This window comes from Melitaea cinxia, chromosome 24 (genome assembly GCF_905220565.1).
Source record: "Melitaea cinxia chromosome 24, ilMelCinx1.1, whole genome shotgun sequence".
NCBI classification, from domain to species: Eukaryota; Metazoa; Arthropoda; class Insecta; order Lepidoptera; family Nymphalidae; genus Melitaea; species Melitaea cinxia.
Window position 1 is genome coordinate 10945112 of NC_059417.1, and position 21454 is coordinate 10966565.

The 21454-nt window shown below is 34.0% G+C and overlaps 2 protein-coding genes across 2 annotated transcripts in view; one reads left to right on the forward strand and one right to left on the reverse strand.

Annotated features, from left to right (window-relative positions):
* Positions 1-21454, forward strand: part of LOC123665587 — a 160973-nt gene that overhangs the window by 84948 nt on the left and 54571 nt on the right. The window lies entirely within an intron of this gene.
* Positions 9449-15134, reverse strand: LOC123665588. The gene is made up of 6 exons (XM_045599873.1): positions 15029-15134; positions 14262-14406; positions 13194-13330; positions 12383-12443; positions 10249-10360; positions 9449-9681 (listed from the first exon to the last, which is right to left on the reverse strand). Exons 1-6 carry the CDS (start codon positions 15102-15104, stop codon positions 9478-9480), a joined length of 735 nt encoding a protein of 244 aa, XP_045455829.1. The 5' UTR covers positions 15105-15134; the 3' UTR covers positions 9449-9477.

Genomic DNA, 21454 nt, shown 5'->3' on the forward strand with positions numbered 1-21454 from the left:
ATTTATATTTAAATAATTTTAAGAAAATTACATAATCCAGGCCATAATACATTATGCTGCTTTCAAAATAGTCAAGGAGCAAACATAAATGTTACTGTAGAGGAACCAGACAAAAAAAGGCATAATTAAAAATTACAAAAATGATTCAAATAACAATAAAAACGGAGCTTAAGCTTATGTAATAATGAAACTCATAACCGATTCTTTTATTACTGATATTTGTAAAAAGGACTGTGTTTAACTTCAACTCACAATAGCGTAGTCAAAGAGAAACATTTCAGAAATTTATCGTTAGAACTTCCCATAGTCTTTTGTGGGCTAAATTTATTATATCCGCTATAAATGTTTTATTACGAAACTTGTGTAATGTTAACTTCCTTGCTTGACAATTTCGAACGTAATTTCAAGGGAAGAGTCGACTATCGTCGAGTTTTACGACAGATTTTTGAGAGTATTTTGAACTATTACAATTGTTTTAACGATTTGAAGGCATGGTTACAGCGGAATTTAATTGAAATATTTGAGTCACTGTTTTCTATTTTATTATTTATTTTATTTTGAAAACAAACGCTATCGCTTCATCCTGTAATATCCCACTGCTGGATATAGGCTTCTTTCACCACGTAGGATAAGGACCAGAACTTAATCCACTACTGCTCGCTTGGCGGATATATTCCTTACTATGAGTAACGATCCCTATCAGGTGTACATAATAACAACCGGGAGCGACGGCTTGACGTGCTCTCCGAGGCACGGTGAAGGGACACACAAGGACTGCACAAACACCTAGACCGCGGCAAACGTCCGCATGGCCAATACAAATGTTTGTCATGTGCAGGGATCGAACCCGAAACCGCCAGCGCAACAGCCACAAACCAGTGCTGTGACCGTTGCGCCAACGCGTCGTCAGCGCTCATACAATAATATATAAAATGACAAACAAAACTTACTCAACCAAAAACAATTTCCGCTATTAAAATACTGTTTATATCATAACACTCTTTCTGTGATCCAATTTTTCTAATGAAGTGATGTGGAACAAGAAAAACTTGGTATTTCAATTTGTATCAATTATTATTATTATTATTTATACAAATTTTTATGTCTGGTCTTGATATTTGGTGTTCTTGAGCCATGCCAAAAAAGACACCCTGATAACGATTATTACTGCACTTTAAATCAGGAAAAAAAATAGTAATAACAATTTTGTTTTGAACATTTTTAACAGTTGAATTAGAGCTAAATCCACATGATCTCTTAATCTGTGCAATCTTGTGCAGATGAAAATTCTTATCGCATATTCTGTCATCGCAAATCCCACAATTACGTGTATTAATTTAAATAAATATAGTTTACAAAGATGTTATTTAAATAGCTGACGCAAAAAACCTTTTCCGAGATAATTGAATTCCAAGAAATATTTACATTGTTAAATTTATGTGGATAGCTTACTTGTTAACTTTATACATTGACATTCTTGTCTTGCTTCATAACACACTAGCGACCCGCCCTGGTTTCGCACCGAATCATTTTAACTCTCTCTTCTACTACTAATCCTTCACGATTTACTAAAAATACCGAGCTGAGCTTGGTCACCCAGGTACTATTATTTTAATTTATCGTAACGTACTACTTGTGAGTACCTACGGATTACATTGTCGCGCTGAAAAGCACGTTCTTATTCTTATTATATTATATTAGTAATAATTGTTATTTTCCTTGCTAGAAAAGTCCGATGAACGCTTGCGATCGCTGCTAAACATAAAGTGCTAGAAGGCAAAGCGCGTTTTTGTTTACGGCGTATTTAGTGCTGTTGGCCCTCGCGGCCTCGACAGCATCACCGTGTGGGGTTGGTTGACTACTGAGACCCAGCCATGAAAGAAAATGTGGAGCCCTTTAGGAGGGCTCGGGATGTCCGTTCGTCCTTAAGGTGTTTCTTAGCGTGATCGCACCTCGGCTTAGGACAAAGTCGGTGTGGTGGGCGAAGAGCGGCTCTCCGGCCGCTACCGCCGTAACTGCTATGTACCTGCATTTTAAATCTGTAATTATAAGTCTTAATACATTAGTTATAATTTTATAGCAGATAACTACTAATCTCAATTTACTTATTATATACCTACTGCTTTAAGACGAACCACGAGTAAATTCTTTATTTATTGTTAGTGTTAAAGTAGTAAATCAAGTACATTGAATTTTTTTATTTTTTTACCAAATTTAAACCAAAAGAAAGTCGAGAGAGCAAGAGATACTGTTTTTTTTTAATCTAAGTCCCGTTTAACTAAAAATTCTAGTACTGTGTAAGGCTCTTTTACAACCTATAAATATTGCATTATCTTGATTAGGCGATTAAACCTGTTACATCCATATACATACACATAAAAAAAATTATGATGAGTATGAAATTTCGCACACTTATAGTTTATATAGAGAAGGAGTGGAGTGAAATCCACAAAAAAAAAATTGTTACACACACTACCATGTATTTGACACACACACACACACACACACACACACACACACACGCATATATACCTACTGTTTTGTTTATTATTATAGAAGTTATAATCTTTGACAACAGAACCTTAATTAATTTATTTATTTATTTTCAAAAGCACACTTACAACATACATATAAAATTTTAAAATTACAAATATATAATAACAAAGTATCTGATATGCATGTCACTTACAAGTGTACATAACATTTTGGATGTTCTTAATAATGTTCAAACTTGTAATTTTAATTATGGTCGAACACAGTATATTTAAATTTTCAATAAATATTATGTAAATTATTTATTTATTATAGTGCTAAAATTATATACTCCTGTCGGATAAATAGACAGACGGGACATCTTTGGGTACATAAGCCCAAAAATTATTAAATTCGTATATTAGTTAAATAAAATGCTTAAAAGCGCACGTTTAAATATTTTTATACAGATATTATAAAAGACCCTTTCATGAATATTTATTATAAGTCCAATAAAACGTTTAGGGATAGCGAATATTCGGTCAACGCAGAAAGCGGGGATAAGCCTCAATGAATTATTCAAAATATGCCATCGGAATGAAATCTTACTAAGATATTTGCGTGATAATAGACATTGAATTCGTTAAATTCGTGAGATGTAACAATTATCTTATATTCTGACTTTGAAAGTTATTTCGGCTCAAGATTCATCAGTTCTCTTTGTGTAATGGTCCAGTGGGTAGAAAGTATTAATTGATTGATTTTTAAATTGGTTCAAACTGTAACATCCCACAGCTGGGCTAAGTCCTCTTCCAGGGCGAGGTGGCGAATGCTAGTGCGACCCTATCTTGCCCCACCTAGGCAGGCGCATGACTGCTCACACGTGGTGGGTTTTAGCCAGTAAGAGTCTAGCATAACCCCTTTGGTGCCCCCGCACTGGAAGGTATTCATGATGGATTATCCTCACGTTAAAAAAAGGCCTCTTTCTCCATGTAGGAGAATTGTCGAAGTTTAATCAACCACGCTGTTCCACTACGGTTCGCGAGTGATTTGGAAATATTACGAGTTCAAATGACTAAATACAACCATGGTTATTATTCCAATAAAAGACTATCTGCGGAACTTCTTACTGAATAGTCTCTGCAGAATCTATAATACATTACAAATCAGTGATAACTTCACTTCAGCTATAATTAATCTAATATATAAAATTCTCGTGTCACGGTGTTTGTAGTTAAACTCCTCCGAAACGGCTCGACTGATTTTCATGAAATTTTGTGTGCATATTGGGTAGGTCTGAGAATCGAATAACATCTATTTTTCATCTCCCTAAATTTTAAAGGTAGAGTCCACCCCTAAATTATTATTTTTTTAATTTTTAGATAAATTATTTATTTTTTATTTTATTATGATTTGTCGTTGAAATATACATACAACTCTAAATTTTTACCCTTCTACCACCAACCTCTATTTTTAAATAGTGTTTAGCGGCAAGATAACGTTTGCCAAGTCAGCTAGTTAACATATACTATTTTAGTTTGTGAAATGACAATTAAAAAGTTCCTTTGAAGCCTACTTGAATAAAGTGATTGTTGATTTTGATTTGATTTTTGATTTCATATGAAAAAAAAATGTGTCTACTTATGTACCTACGAACGTAAGAAGTTATACTTCATTGGCTAGCTAACTTCACGTTGCTAACTTCTTTGTTGACTAGCTAACTTCAGGGAGTCGGATTTTTATTTGTGTCAGTGTGCGAGCACATCGTAAAAAAATATTCTCATCATTTTTCCATTACGTCCCAAAAGAAGTACAACTTTAAAAAATAAGCAATAAAACCTCCTCATTCAAGATCCTCACGTCTGTCTATCCAAACAATCCGGGCTTCTTACATTTATCTTAAAGAAGAAGATAAAGACATCTTCAATGTTTATAGTAGAAAGTTTAAAACAATCGCTGCATTAAAGTTTCTCGTTACTTTAAAAGTTTTCCATCTCAAATTTCCAAGATATACAAAAATTGTTGAAAACGATCGTAGCGTTTTAGATACTTTTAATTAGTTCAAAGAAGTATGAAGTATCATCTATAACAGAAGGAGTATCAGAAGGTATATGAAGGAAGTTTGGTAGAATAGGTATGAATCAAGGTAGTACAGTAAACCATTTTGTATATATTATTGGATACATTTTTTGTCATATTATACTTATATATATTTTGTTCAAAAATATTTCATATAGCCCTATAGTGATTTCATATCTATCCTCTACAAGAGGTTGATTGGAAGATATTGCAATTTTAGCCATAAAGACGCCTCGGTTGTAACTTCATAACTAAAAAAAAAAATTAACAAATGTAATTATATAATTCAAAATAACGATTTGAATGTGCTTTCACAGTGCACAATATTGATATTATGTGAACATTTATATTTAAATAATTTTAAGAAAATTACATAATCCAGGCCATAATACATTATGCTGCTTTCAAAATAGTCAAGGAGCAAACATAAATGTTACTGTAGAGGAACCAGACAAAAAATGACATAATTAAAAATTACAAAAGTGATTCAAATAACAATAAAAACGTAGCTTAAGCTTATGTAGTAATGAAACTCATAACCGATTCTTTTATTACTGATATTTGTAAAAAGGACTGTGCTTAACTTCAACTCACAATAGCGTAGTCAGAGAGAAACATTTCAGAAATTTATCGTTAGAACTTCCCATAGTCTTTTGTGGGCTAAATTTATTATATCCGCTATAAATGTTTTATTACGAAACTAGTGTAATGTTAAGTTCCTTGCTTGACAATTTCGAACATAATTTCAAGGGAAGAGTCGACTATTGTCGAGTTTTACGACAGATTTTTGAGATTATTTTGAACTATTACAATTGTTTTAACGATTTGAAGGCATGGTTACAGCGGAATTTAATTGAAATATTTGAGTCACTGTTTTGTATTTTGTTATTTATTTTATTTTGGAAACAAACGCTATCGCTTCATCCTGTAATATCCCACTGCTGGATATAGGCTTCTTTCACCAAGGAAGGACCAGAACTTAATCCACTACTGCTCGCTTGGCGGATATATTCCTTACTATGAGTAACGATCCCTATCAGGTGTACATAATAACAACCGGGAGCGACGGCTTGACGTGCTCTCCGAGGCACGGTGAAGGGACACACAAGGACTGCACAAACACCTAGACCGCGGCAAACGTCCGCATGGCCAATACAAATGTTTGTCATGTGCAGGGATCGAACCCGAAACCGCCAGCGCAACAGCCACAAACCAGTGCTGTGACCGTTGCGCCAACGCGTCGTCAGCGCTCATACAATAATATATAAAATGACAAACAAAACTTACTCAACCAAAAACAATTTCCGCTATTAAAATACTGTTTATATCATAACACTCTTTCTGTGATCCAATTTTTCTAATGAAGTGATGTGGAACAAGAAAAACTTGGTATTTCAATTTGTATCAATTATTATTATTATTATTTATACAAATTTTTATGTCTGGTCTTGATATTTGGTGTTCTTGAGCCATGCCAAAAAAGACACCCTGATAACGATTATTACTACTATTTAAATCAGGAAAAAAAATAGTAATAAAAATTTTGTTTTGAACATTTTTAACAGTTGAATTAGAACTAAATCCCCATGATCTCTTAATCTGTGCAATCTTGTGCAGATGAATATTCTAATCGCATTTTCTGTCATCGCAAATCCCACAATTACGTGTATTAATTTAAATAAATATAGTTTACAAAGATGTTATTTAAATAGCTCACGCAAAAAACCTTTTCCGAGATAATTGAATTCCAAGAAATATTTACATTGTTAAATTTATGTGGATAGCTTACTTGTTACCTTTATACATTGACATTCTTATCTTGCTTTATAACACACTAGCGACCCGTCCCCGTTTCGCACGGGTGCAATGCTAATACTAAATATACCGTTTAAAGGTTGACCCTGCGATTTATTTAACGGATTATAAAATTTACTCAATTCTTGTTTGAACGCACACCTTAAAACTATAGGTATAATTATGAACTAATTGCCATATTATTAGTGTATGCTGCAGTAAAAAATATTTTACTCACTATTCGTTCGACTATAAACAAAAGATAATCAACAATTATCAACAAAAAATATGAACCTATTCTATTAAGTTCTTCTTAGAACTTAAATACCTAACGTAGTACCTATCGTCGTAGGATTTTCGATAATTAAAAATATTTGCTCTACCACTAAATTGCCTTAACTCTTAATTGAAATCAAAATCTTAACAGACGAATGACAATTGATAAATTATGGTTTTAATCTAATCCTATCTAACCTAATGTACTCACCATGTGTGGTTTAAAAATTAACCTTAATATCGACGTTAAAGTACGAACATACAAACGAAAAAACAACCGACTTCAATTATATCGACAAGTAATACAACGTAGGTAGACGAAAAATCAGTCAAGTAAATACGCATTATCAAAGATTACTCCAAAGATTTTTTTTTCAAAAATTTAAATGTGATCACATGATAAACATCGGCTTTCGATTAAATTAAAAATCATCAAAATCGGTACACTCAGTAAAAAGTTATGCGGAATTTCGAGTTTCCCCTCGATTTCTTTGGGATTCCATCACCAGATCCTGGTTTCCTTATCATGCTACCACACCAGGGATATTTCCTTTCCAACAAAAAAAGAATTATCAAAATCTTTTCATAAACGACGAAGTTATCCCTGAACATACATTAAAATATATATATAAAGATTTTCCTCCGGCCGAATTGAGTAACCTCCTCCTTTTTTGAAGTCGGTTAAAAAAGACTTCATCCAAACCGGCAGCAAATCATTTTAACTCTCTCTTCTACTACTAATCCTTCACGATTTACTAAAAATACCCAGGTACCTACTATTATTTTAATTTATCGTAACGTACTACTTATAAGTACCTACGGATTACGTTGTCGCGCTGAAAAGCACGTTCTTATTCTTATTATATTATATCAGTAATAATTGTTATTTTCCTCGCTGGAGAAGTCCGATGAACACTTGCGATCGCTGCTAATCATAAAGCGCTAGAAGGCAAAGCGCGTTTTTGTTTTCGGAATATTTACTCTAGTGCTGTTGGCCCTCGCGGCCTCGACAGCATCACCGTGTGGGGTTGGCTGAGTACTGAGACCCAGCCATTAAAGAAAATGTGGAGCCCTTTAGGAGGGCTCAGGATGTCCGTTCGTCCTTAAGGTGTCTCTTAGCTGTGCTATGCTTTAAGACTAACAACGAATAAATTATTTATTTATTGTTAGTCTTAAAGTAGTAAATCGAGTACATTGAAATTTTTTATTTTTTTACCAAATTTAAACCAAAAGAAAGTCGAGAGAGCAAGAGATTTTTTTTTATCTATACATATAATAAAATGGTAGGAAAGTCAAAACTGTACATTGAATATTTTTTTAAAAGAATACTTGGGATGTGATCTAACATCGATACCGAAGCCAAAAATATAGTTTTTAGAATTTTGTCTGTTTGCCTGTTTGTCTGTTTGTCTTTTTGTCTGTTTGTCTGTATGTATGTCCGGGATAAACTCAAAAAGTACTGCATGGATTTACTTCAAATTTGACACGAATATTATTAAGAAGTCGGGTCAACATATAGGCCACAAATTATCACGCTATCACCTACTGGGAACGAGCAGTGAACCTTTATTTCTTCAACGCATTCTGTAACAACGTGTAATCTAACGACGCATATTTGAATGTTGTTATTAATAACCATGCTATAAGCTAGCTTCATACTATAAATAAAGACATTCTGTAGTGTATTTAGTATCAGCATTGCACCCGTGCGAAGTCGGGGCGGGTGGCTAGTATATAATAATATCATATAACACACATCATCTGTTCACACACATCATCTGTTCCTATAGTTGGCAACTTAACGCTTGTGTTATAGGTAACAGCCGACTATAAAATATTTAATTTTTGTTTGATAAATATATATAGAAATAATATATAATATATAATAATACACCCAGACTGGCGGCGAACCCGCAACCCGGGGATCAGAAAGCAGACACAACTATGAATACAAACTACGTGAACGGGCTAGTCAACTAAGTTATCTGTAATGTAATAAATATTTTCATAGATAAATGACTAGCGTAAGTCATTCTAATTCAAGTCAAACAAACGATAAGAAGTACAACTTAAACTCTTGATAACTATTATCTAAGATTAAGTTGACAAACAAAATATTGATTGAACATTATGATGACGATATTAAAAGTTTATTCAGCAAAATTACTCGGTACATAAAATAATAAAATGATCTTGTTATTTTCATTAGACTTAAAATTTCATAAACTCTAGGACAAAATTCTTAACCCACACGTTTTGAGTGTCATCATCACTTCAGCAGTCCACTGCCGGACATAGGCCTCCACAAGTTCGCGCCAAAAACGGCGTGAACTCGTGTGTATTGCCCATAGTCACCACGCTTGAAAAAAATATGACGGGTTTAATCTACTGAACGAATAACCTCGTTACGTTTTGTTAACACCATCTATTCCTATTCGGTTCCGATAGATGGCGTTATTTGTTTCGTTTATTTACCATTTGATATGGTATTAATCTTTTTCTTAGACTAGTAAGACTTATTTATGCCTATTTAGACAGTCGGTCTGAAGGTGTAAACTCCAGTTGTACGTCGGAGCTAACACACACACTTTTTTTCTCTTTATGTGGGATAAAAAGGTGAATTTATTTAATGTAATATCGCTACTTTTCATTTACTACTTCAGCCATTTTGTAGCTGAGTAGTATGTCAGCTAGTCTTAATAAAACAATATAAATCCATATACAGTAAAATGTGCCCTATGCGTACTGAATACAGTACGCATAGGGCACATTTTACTGTAATCGGCGATATAGCTGATGTGTAAAGAAAAAAAATAATCAAAACATGTATAATGCAAACATTCACTTTATTTTTATTTAAGCCTGAACAGTTGAGGTGACAGCGAGGTCGGCGATTATTTCCGTCAACTCGGGAAGTGTCACCTTAGCCAAATACTGGTCAGCTAGTGGTACGGCCCAGTCCGTCAGGGCAGTGACCACATTTCCTTGCAGACCTTCCAATATACCGGGACCCTGACTGCTTAAAATGTTGTTTACAAGCCCTGCTCTCTGAAGGTTAGCCTGAAAACAAAAAAAAATAGTACGTTAATATATCATCAACTGCATAAAATATTTTGTGGAGCCGATTATTTTACCAAAGATTGTATATATACAGAAGGTTTATTTATAAAATATATTGTAAATAAGTTTGGATATCTATATACTTAGTCTTATAACAAAAACCACACAGACACACACACACACACACACACACACACACACACACGCACACACACACACACACACACACACACACACACACACACACACACACACACACACACTCATGAACTCAAGTGTTTGCCCATAGTCACCACGTTGGGCAGGCGGGTTGATGACCGCAGGGCTGGCTTTGTCGCACCGAAGACGCTGCTGCTCGTCTTCGGCCTGTGTATTTTAAAGCCAGCAGTTAGATGGTTATCCCGCCATCGGTCGGCTGTTTAAGTTCCAAGGTGGTAGTGGAACTGTGTTCTCCCTTAGTCGCCTCTTACGACACCCACGGGAAGAGAGGGGTGGCTATATTCTTTGATGCCGTAACCACACTGTATAACTACTGTAAACTAAATCGAATATTGATTGTTCACTTACTCGAACTTGACCAATACTATAGGATAGGGAAACGTCATCGACCTTTGTGTATTCGTCGTTAACATTGGCAACAGGTAGGTTTACTTGTACAGAAGCATCCAGTACATCGATCCTGAAAAAACCAAGTAAATTAAGATCATGCATAATATCACAGTCAATCACAGGTCTATGAAGAGGGGGGAATCATTGCTAACCGCTTCAAAAAAAGGAGGTAGTTTTCAATATGGTTGTATTTTTTATGTGTATTTTGTTGAATGGAAGGATTGGAAGGGGTAGACCTAGGCGGACGTTCTGAGACCAAATGAGGGACGTCTTGAAAAAAGGCCTGGTCAAGAGTACCCTAAACCGAAGAGCATGTATGAAGGGAATAATGAAAGTGGACGAAGCGAAAGAAGTATGTAAAGATCGTAGCAAGTGGAAAGAAGTGGTCACTGCCTACCCCTGCGGGAAAGAGGCGTGTATTTGTATGTATTTTGTTGATTCTTGCTTTATTTGAAAGCTACTAGTTAACCATTCAAATGCGGACGAGATCTGACCAGTAGTTTTTTAGTTATCTTTACTAATGCATATTTGAAGGCGTTTTTTTTTTGTTAACCGACTTCCAAAAAAGGAGGAGGTTCTCAATTCGACTGTATTTTTTAACCGACTTCCAAAAAAGGAGGAGGTTCTCAATTCGACTGTATTTTTTTTTTATGTATGTTACATCAGAACTTTTGACTGGGTGGACCGATTTCGACAAATTTTCTTTTAATCGAAAGGTGGTGTGTGCCAATTGGTCCCATTTAAATTTATTTGAGATCTAACAACTACTTTTCGAGCTATATCTAATAATGCGTTTTTACTTGACGCTTTTTTCGTCGACCTACTTTGTATTATACCGCATAACTTTTTACTGGATGTACCGATTTTGATAATTCTTTTTTTGTTAAAAAGGAGATATCCCTAGTTTAGTACCATGATAAGAAAACCAGGATTTGATGATAGGATCCCAGAGAAATCGAGGGAAACTCTCGAAAATCCGCATAACTTTTTACTGGGTGTATCGATTTTGATAATTTTTAATTTAATCGAAAGCTGATGTTTATCATGTGGTCACATATAAATTTTATCGAGATCTGATAACTACTTTTTGAGTAATCTTTGATAACGCGTAGTTACCTGACTATTTTTTCGTCGATCTACGTTGTATTACTCTTCGATGTAATTGAAGTCGGTCTTTTTCGTTTGCGAGCAAACACAATTATTATTTGGGAAAAAGATTGTGCTCTAGACCACACGACTAAAGTATAACTTCCCCACAATACGCCTGCACTGTGTCTTAGATGTGCAAAACGTAACTGGCTATGAGAGAAAGAGAGAAAGAAAATGCGTGCTCGCACTCTCTCTTGCTGCGTTAGCCTCGCCCGATCACACTTTTCGTAACGTACTCGTCACGCATTCACCAGCTTACTCTCCAAGTCAAGCGTGCGTAAAGAAGTCTTACTTCAAAAACACCATTATATTATTGTTAGCAGTTGAATCCTCCATCATAATACTTTGACTGAGGCTGGCTTCCAATATGCTAAAACGATTCGTTTTGTCAACAAACAGTTCAGTTACGAACATTTGTTCGTACCGGGCTTTAATCACTTTAGTTCCATTTCAAAATCTTGTTAAATACTCTACATTTAAATGAACACAAAATATTATCTATAAAAATAAATAAAATTGGATTGTCTGTTTGTAATATTAATATAACCGCGTTTTACTAAATGAATGTGGATGTATACATGGTACATATACTAAAATAACATTTTTTACAGTTGTTGTCTGTCTGTTTGTCTGTTTGTTCCGGCTAATCTCTGAAACGGCTGGATCAATTTTGACGGGACATTTACTGGCAGATAGCAGATGTGATAAGGAGTAACTTAGGCTACTTTTATATTAGAAATTTATTTATTTTCGCGAACTGAACAATAACTTTTTTGTTAAATTCCACGCGGACAAAGTCGCGAGCACAGCTAGTGTATTAATAAAATTAAAAATATAAATTTTTAAAAATTAACTTGATTAGTATTTTTATTAACATTTTTATTAAGATTTATTATTAACGTGGAATTGATTAAAAGGTTAAATATTTAAACAAAAAGCTTACGTCATAACTCCATTTCCTCTTAATGGGATTATAACCGCTCTTCCAGACAGCCGGTAAGTAGCTAAAAAAATTAAAATACAAAATTATAAGTGACAAGCTGCTAGCATAAATATGTTAATAATTAATAAAGCGGTCCATAAAATATATAATACCAAATATAAAATATTAACTTAATTTAGGAACACTTTCTTTAATAAGGTTGTTCCGTTCAATTTAAAAAATTGAACCTGCACACCGTCGGTGATTCAGGCGACTCTCGCACCACTACACCAGAGTTAGAGAAAGAGAGTTAGATAAATATAAACAGTTAATTGTTATTAGTTTAATAATTAATTACCTTAAAATTTTCAATGTACATAGACAGGTCACTTATTGTACAATATATTTGTGTGTTGTAATACTTGTCTTGTTTAATAATAAGATTGATACATTAGAGTCATACTATTTAAATCATAATATCAATAGTAATAAAATTACAGAGTATATTTATTTTTTATTATAGTTAAGTTTCAGCAACTCACATATAACAGTTTAACACAGTTTATATATTATTTTCAAAAGAGTAACTGCGGAGTTTCTTGCCGATTCTTCTCTGCAGAATCTACATTTCGAATCGGTGGTAGCTTTACTTATTACAAAAATAATAATTTATTTTTAAAGTTTTAATTTGTAAAATGACGATTCGAAAGTGCTCTTGGAGCCAATTTGAATAAAGGTGTTTTTAATTTTGATTTTGATTTAGTGTAATAAGTATTGTATTTAAACTGTTCGACTATGGAATACATGAATACGTAAAAACTTATTTGCTTACCAGCGGAAAGAGTGAGAGTTGGGATTCTTAGAATGCCAGAAATATTCAAGAATTCAGAGTTTTCTTGCACGTCCAAAGATTCGACGACAAAACTGTCGATTCCCGTCAACGATACATCTTCAGCAGTAATTTGAAGTCTTGAAAAAAAAATTAATTGTAAATTCCTTCCCTTCTTTTATGTGGAGAAATACAGCCTAACTGTGGAATGTTACACGACAAATGAATCAATTGATCAATCGAAATTTCAATAAATGTAAGACAACTATTAAATTAGAACATCGAGTACTATAATCGTAATTAATATGTTAATTTTTAGAGTTGTGATTAAACTTCACCACTAATCAAATAGTAATTTTGTGTAACAGCCTTAAACCACTTAGAGAATGTTGGCCAGCCATTTTTAGCAATAATCAGACACGTCTTAACTACCATGAAACTTCATCAACTACATTTATCCTCATATTGTCAGACAGACATATATTAGAAGCTCGTGATTAAAGGATGACATATTTTTTGTACCCCTTACTCTCCCCAGGAACTTTTGCCACCTTACTCACCACAGGAACACAACACTACTTGAAATCAGAGCTATTTAGTTATGATTTTCTGTAAAATTGAAGTACTACCAGACGGGCTGGTCCAGAATTTGCGCAGGACATTTCCTGTCGTACTCTACTATGCATCCATGCATATATGGATCTAATGTTTGTTGAAGTCTTGCCACCTTACCACAGGACCACTTGAAATCAGTGTTATTTAGCTATGATCTTCTGTAAAATTGAAGACCTCCCACAGACGGGCTGGTCCAGAATTTGTGCAGAACATTTCCTGTCATAGTCTACTATGTATCCATGCATATGTGGATCTAAATTTTGAAATGATATGAAAATTTATGAGGATAGAAAATAATACGGTCACCAACCCGCCTACCCAGCGTGGTGACTATGGGCAACACACATGAGTTCACGCCATTTTTGGCGCGAACTTGTGGAGGCCTATGTCCAGCAGTGGACTGCAATAGGCTGAAATGATGATGATGATGATGATGAGAAAATAATATAGACTTACTGAATCCCACCATCACTGTATTCAATGTTTAAAGGTTCAAGGCCTATAGATTTAATGGAAGGTAGTGTGAACAAATTCGTTTCCAACGTCCCTTGACGCCATTTGCTCAACAAAGTCAGCACATGTTCCTCGAGATCATTTTTTGCTGTGAAATTAAATATATTATTTTATTATAGTTTCAACGAATACAAACTTTTATGAATAAAAAAGACCGTAGTCCTGTAACAGTAGTTGAAAGTGATTTGTAGTTGTGGCTGATTTTCAACTTAAGTGGTCGGTCTGACTTTCTTGTATCTTGGACTCAAACGCAAGAAAACTACTAGAAATACTTGAATAAAATATGAAATGATTTGAATAAATGCACAATATGACTCAGTAGCTTGCGTTTACTTCTATCCCTGAAAAACGACGATGTTACATTGGGACAGGGGATTAAAGTTATGGGTAAAGCTATCTATACAAATAAATAAAATTAGAGTGTCTGTTTGTAATATTAAAATAATATATATATTATATATTGTATATACACGGTATATATACCAAAATAACATTTTTTTACAATTTTTGTTTTTTTGTCTGTCTGTTTATTCCAGCTAATCTCTGAAACGACTGGACCGATTTTGATGGGACTTTCACTGGCAGATAGCTGAATTAATAAGGAGTAACTTAGGCAATTTTAATTTTTGATATATGTTTATTTTATAACTCTGCGAACTGAACAATAACTTTTTGTTAATTTCCACGCGGACGTATTAAAAATGACTTACGTGCTACATCGCTGTAACCGCCGATGATGAGACCAAAGGCGACGAACAAGAGAGTGTACAAAGTTTTTGTTTGCATTTCGATTCCTGTCCGCTGTACCACAGGAACTAACTCGCAACAGTTACAAGACACGATATATATACGAGTAATATTTAGACATTTTACTGCTTACAAGATACGACACTACGGTTTATTACAATTTTTTATTTGTTATAATTTATCTGATTATTTTTACAACTTGCTAATGAAGCAGTAATTTTTTTTTTTAATTGCAACACCTTTCCCGAAAAATCTTCCGCAATTTTTTTTTTTTTATCGCCAAAGTAACAATTATTATTAGAAAAGTTATATGGTACTGACGTTACATACCTGGTTGAGAGCGATTCGGTTCTGTTTTTCATTATATTAGTACAGGACAGCATCGACCGGAAAGTGAACCCACGACCGATAGACAATTCTAATTTTCATGTTATAATAGCCGTAGTACAATCATAAAATCATTTTATTTCCAGAGAATCTGCATAGCGATTTAACGGGGAAATACTGCCAGCATTCTTGGCACAATTCCAATGGACGTGATTAGTACCATAACTATCTGTAAATATTTGTTTTGAATTGTAAATATTTATAATATTTTGTGAAACTAAAGCGTATAATTTAATGACCTCATAAATACAGTTTATTTTTTAATTATATATGAAGTATTTAAATAGAAAATGAAATATAAATATAGCAAAAGACAATATAATATGTAATGCTATGAATATTTTTTTACGATGTTCATGTGTCATGTGATTCTAACTCGGCATGAAACAAACGATATAAAATATAACTTTTATCTAAAGACTAAAGCGACATAACAACTATATACTAATATTATATAAATACTAAATATTATCTTGAAACTATAATAACTCTTGAAAACAACGAAAGTATAATCAGAGATATCACTTCTATTTACATCTGATTGTGGTGGTGTGATAATTTCCAAAGACAAATACGTCAATGTATATTTTTAACTGATTTAATATTTAAGGAATTAGAAGTAAAAACGAATTTTTTTTTCACTCATTGATTCTAAAATAAAAATAAATCAAAATTTCTGCACTCAAGTAGACCTACTTGTAAAGAAATGTCGAGTCATTGGTGTATATATACTACAGTTAATCTATGGGTTTCAACTGAACTTGAATGTGAAATTTACTGGAAATATCTAGCAAGAAAATCTACATTTACTCTTTTAAATATAGTCATGTGTCCCAGCTGAAAACCGGCATTGCTACACTCTCGTCTAAAATGCGAGACTCCTGCAGCCGAACTGGCTCCACACGTATCGACTCGTCGTTCCTGTGGGTCTAGCCAGTGAGGTCGAGAGAGTGGCGCAGAGCTTATGCAACTCTGCGTTTTCCTGAAGAGTGTCCTAGGCGACCAATTGTCTGTCTGACACTGTCTAAATCGTCTGCAGTAGACGGACTAAAGCTGATGATGATGATGATGATGATGATATATCGTATGAATAGCATGTTTGTCAAAGCCATTTGAATATAAACATAGCATCATCGGATATTAATGGTATATAAAAATATTTGAAAGTAAAAATATATGTAATGTAGGTTTTAGATTACTATTGATAAAGTAGAGAAAACGAATAGGACCGAGGTGTTAGCCTTGTGGGACACCTGAAATTTTTCTTTGTTTTTCAGCCTGTTACTTGCTAAGTGATTGTTCTATTCAAATTATATTTATAATGAAATTCATATTATTAATAGACCTTAGTTATGTTTAGTTGCTACTTCATACCACACACGAAAAACAATATTTACATACAAATATAATCCACAAAATATTAACTTTCGTAATAGTGAAAATGAAACTTTCAAAAAATGCTGTAACGCTTATTAGAATACGATATAAGATAATATCGCCTTTTGTGCATATTTTTGTGTTTTTTTTTTTCTTGCAAATTTCTAGTTAAGGATATTGGTATAATTTTACTTATACTTTTTTAATCATCTTCAACTCAAATAATCCTACAGATACTCAGAGTATGGAATATATCCGCCAACCCATGGTGGAGCAGCGTAGTGAATCCGATCTTCCGCTAATCGTATATCAAGTAATCAAATTTCATCATTTTAGCCTATCACAGTCCACTGCTAGACAAATTAGCGCATTAAAAATGGAGTGAGCTCATATGTTTTGCCCATAGTCACCACGCTGGGCAGAGGCGGGTTGGTGACCGCAGGGCTGGCTTTATCGCATCGAAGTCGCTGCTGCTCGTCCTTGGCCTGTGTTTTTCAAACCCAGCAGTTAGATGGTTATCCCGCCATCGGTCGACTTTTTAAGTTCCAAGATGGTAATGGAACCATGTTATCCCTTAGTCGTAGCTACCACCCACATCTTGGCCACACAGCGTAATCAAGTTTGTTCTTGTGGATTTTTCCATTGGACATCGAAAGAAAAACACCAGATGACGAAACAATAGTTCGTAAACTAATAACATTTTTTTGGTTTTATAAGGGAAAAACGAAAAACACTATTATCATCAGGAAAAACAAAAAAAAACTCTTATCATCTTATCAAAATCTTTATGAATCATAAAATTAGCATATTAATGAAAATTGTTAAAACTTATGTTTTATTTATTAATGCTATTAATAAGTAATTTGTTGAACTATCATAAATATTGCCTTAAGTTCTCTCGCTTTTTCTCTTTTTCTCTGTCTCTTTCAAAATTGGCTACCACTACTATTAAACTAATTTACCGTTGGGTGCATGATGAACTTTGGTGCACTGCAATGACATAGTTACTGTAGATTTTAAGTTGATAAATCAATCAAGGTTCTAGATTCAGTTAAATTCTGCCAGAACCCATCTGAAGAGTGTGGAGAGTTCTTGTGGCAGTCTTCCTTACTGTAAGCTCGTCTGATCGCCTTCCATACACAGTATTCCTACATGATTTCTGGGTTACGTTGGCGGTTGCGGGTTTGATCCCTGCTCATGACAAACATTTGTATTGGCCATACAGGTGTTTGCCGTGGTCTGGGTGTTTGTGCAGTCCTTGTGGGTCTCCCCACCGTGCCTCGGAGAGCACGTTAAGCCGTCGGTCCCGGTTGTTATCATGTACACCTGATAGCGATCGTTACTCGTAGTAGGGAATATATCCGCCAACCCGCATTGGAGCAGCGTGATGGATTAAGCTCTGATCCTTCTCCTACATGGGGAAAGAGGCCTATGCCCAGTAGTGGGATATTACAGGCTGAAGCGTTTCTGGGAGCACGGTAGTGCCCCCGCCAAGACGATTTCTGGGGGTACGGTAGTACCCCCGCCAAGACGAGCCACAAAAAAAAAACGAAAAGCACTACCTATCTTTTCTCGAAGCGCTTCGTCGTTTTTTTGAACCCTCATAACTTGGGTTTGGATTATACCAGATAAACAAAATTCTCGGGATATGATATCAATAGTGGACTTATTAAACATATAAAGTTTCAATTGTATAGCTGTTATACTTTAGATTTTATTTATATCTGAAAAACCCAATTTCGCCACTCACTGATGATCATCAAAATTCTTAGAGTACTTCCTGAAGTCCCAGAAAGCTGAAATTTGGTTTGTAAGCTAGTATTAGTACACAAACAACAAAAAAATTCTAAGGCTTGGAACTTTTACCCCCCAACCCCTTAAACTAAGGGATGGAAGTTTGTATGAGACTTCCGCAAATTTTGATGCTAGAGGTCTGAAAATTGATATAGGGACTCCTTGTTACTCCTTGCTATAAATAATAATAATAAAATACATAAAAAATAAGAATCGGTTCTTAGTTTATGTCGAAAATTTACATTTTGTAAGTTTGGTATTTAAGTTTTGGCGTAGATCACCGTTTGCATATCAGTTCAACATAAAATCAAAAACAGCGTGCTTAAACCGAATATGGTGAAGATTGGATGATATTTATGATATAAAATGTGTCGGAGGTAAAATGCAGCTATAATATTGTAAGGGCATGTAGAGTTAGAAGCTTGACTCTACATGAGATCTGATAACTTTTTGACAGTGCGAGCCATATGATCTCGTCTTGGCAACATTTTACATGAAAATGTTTTTGGTGGGATATATTTTTTACAATGTACCTTGAAATTGCGTTTATGAATGAATTATCTATACATCTTTCTTTAGTAAATGGATTAATTTGTAATCCAGTCAGTATTACCGGGAATTTGAAAAAAAAGGTATTTTAACATAACAACTAGGAAGGAAAAGGTCGGATCACTTTATGTTAAGTGAGTTCCGTACCATGAAGGCACAGGTGCGTCGCTGATTTGAAATATGAAGGATTGAAAAGAAGTAGTTCGAAAAGAGGAAAATGTAATTCTATTTATTGTATACCAGCTGCCCGGACAGACTTCGTTCTATCAAAAGTTAATAGTAAAAATTAATTTTTTTGGCAATTTTCTTTTATTTTATTTTTGTATTTTTATTTTAGTATTAAAACCTTCCGTGGGCCTTAAGGAACATACAAAAAAAAAATAGCGAAATTGGTCGAGCCATTTTCGAGTGATTCTCGCTTAGCAACATTCGTTTTTATTTATATAGATAATATAGATATAATTATGTTATACAATCGTACTCTGTACCGTCTATTCTTTTTTTCGTTTCAAGAATATATCTGTTTTTTTAACCGACTTCCAAAAAAGGAGGAAGTTCTCAATTCGACTGTATTTTTTTTTTTTTTTTAATGTATGTTACATCAGAACTTTTGACTGGGTGGAGCACTTTCGACAAATTTTCTTTTAATCAAAAGGTGGTGTGTGCCAATTGGTCCCATTTAAATTTATTTGAGATCTAATAACTACTTTTCGAGCTATATCTAATAATGCGTTTTTACTTGACGCTTTTTTCGTCGACCTACATTGTACCACATAACTTTCTACTGGATGTACCGATTTTGATAATTCTTTTTTTGTTGGAAAGGAGATATCTCAAGTTTAGTACCATGATAAGGAAACCAGGATCTGATGATGGGATCCCAGAGAAATTGATGGAAATTCTTGAAAATCCGCAACAACTTTTTACTGGGTGTACCGATTTTGATAATTCTTTTTTTGTTGGAAAGGGGATATCCCTAGTTTGGTACCATGATAAGGAAACTAGGATCTGATGATGGGATCCTAGAGAAATCGAGGGAACTTCTTGAAAATCTGCAATAACTTTTTACTGGGTGTACCGATTTTAATAATTTTTAATTTATTCGAAAGCTGATGTTTGTCATGTGGTCACATCTAAATTTTATTGAGATCTGATAACTACTTTTTGAGTAATCTTTGATAACGCGCAGTTACTTGACTATTTTTTCGTCGATCTACGTTGTACTACTCGTCGATGTACTCGTAATTGAAGTCGGTTTTTTTTCGTTTGCGGGCAAACTCAATTATTTGTAAGACAAACCCTGTTGAGAATAACGAACACAAAAAAAAGTTAAATTATTTTAATGCTGTCATTCGGAAGTCATGCACGTTAATAAATTTCGGTGATTTATTTTTATCTACTTAGATATATATCTACACATCTACATAATACACACACGGTCGTCTGTTCCTAAAGTAAGCAAAATTAATGCTTGTATTCTAGGTAACAGCCGACTGGTATAGCTACATATTTTTTCTTTCAATAAACATACATTTGTAAATATATGAATAAATACTTATATTACACCCAGACTCGGGGTGGAAATCGAACTCACGACCCTCGGAGCAGAAAGCAACTACAAACTGCGCCAACGGGCTAGTCAAATTAAAAAAATATAGCATTGAATAATCATAAAACTTAATTTGTTGCTCGCTTGTTCTGAGGTAAAATATTTCGAATCTGTGGTAGTTTCACTTTTATCAGAATTAATTCATTAAAATTACGCATTCGCATTACGCATTCAGCCTGTTACATACCACAGTTGGACATAGGCCTCTTTCTCCATCTACCAGAAGGAAGTTATGCCCAATAGAAACAACTAGGAAATTATATTACCCACTTGAATAAAGTGATTTTTCATTTTACTTGTACGTAAGTATGTTTGTATGTATAAATATATTTATATGTGTATATGTGAGTATATTAGTTATAGTTAGTATATAAGTTTATATCTCACTTTTTTTTTTACGTTTTATAATATTTGACGTTTTATTCGCAGCAATACTTAATTTTTAAATTTGTGTAAGGTTATGTCATCGGAGATATGAAACGACTGGATCTATTCTAATCTGATTTATTACTGCTCCCAATCTCAAACATTACACATTATAATATAAGTACTTATTAAGGCACTCTTACGCTACTACTACATATAACATCTATATAACATCTACTTACACACTACATTTGACTGAAAGTTTTATCGTTTGTTCGGATTTACTAAAGTGTTTAACTGAGGTACG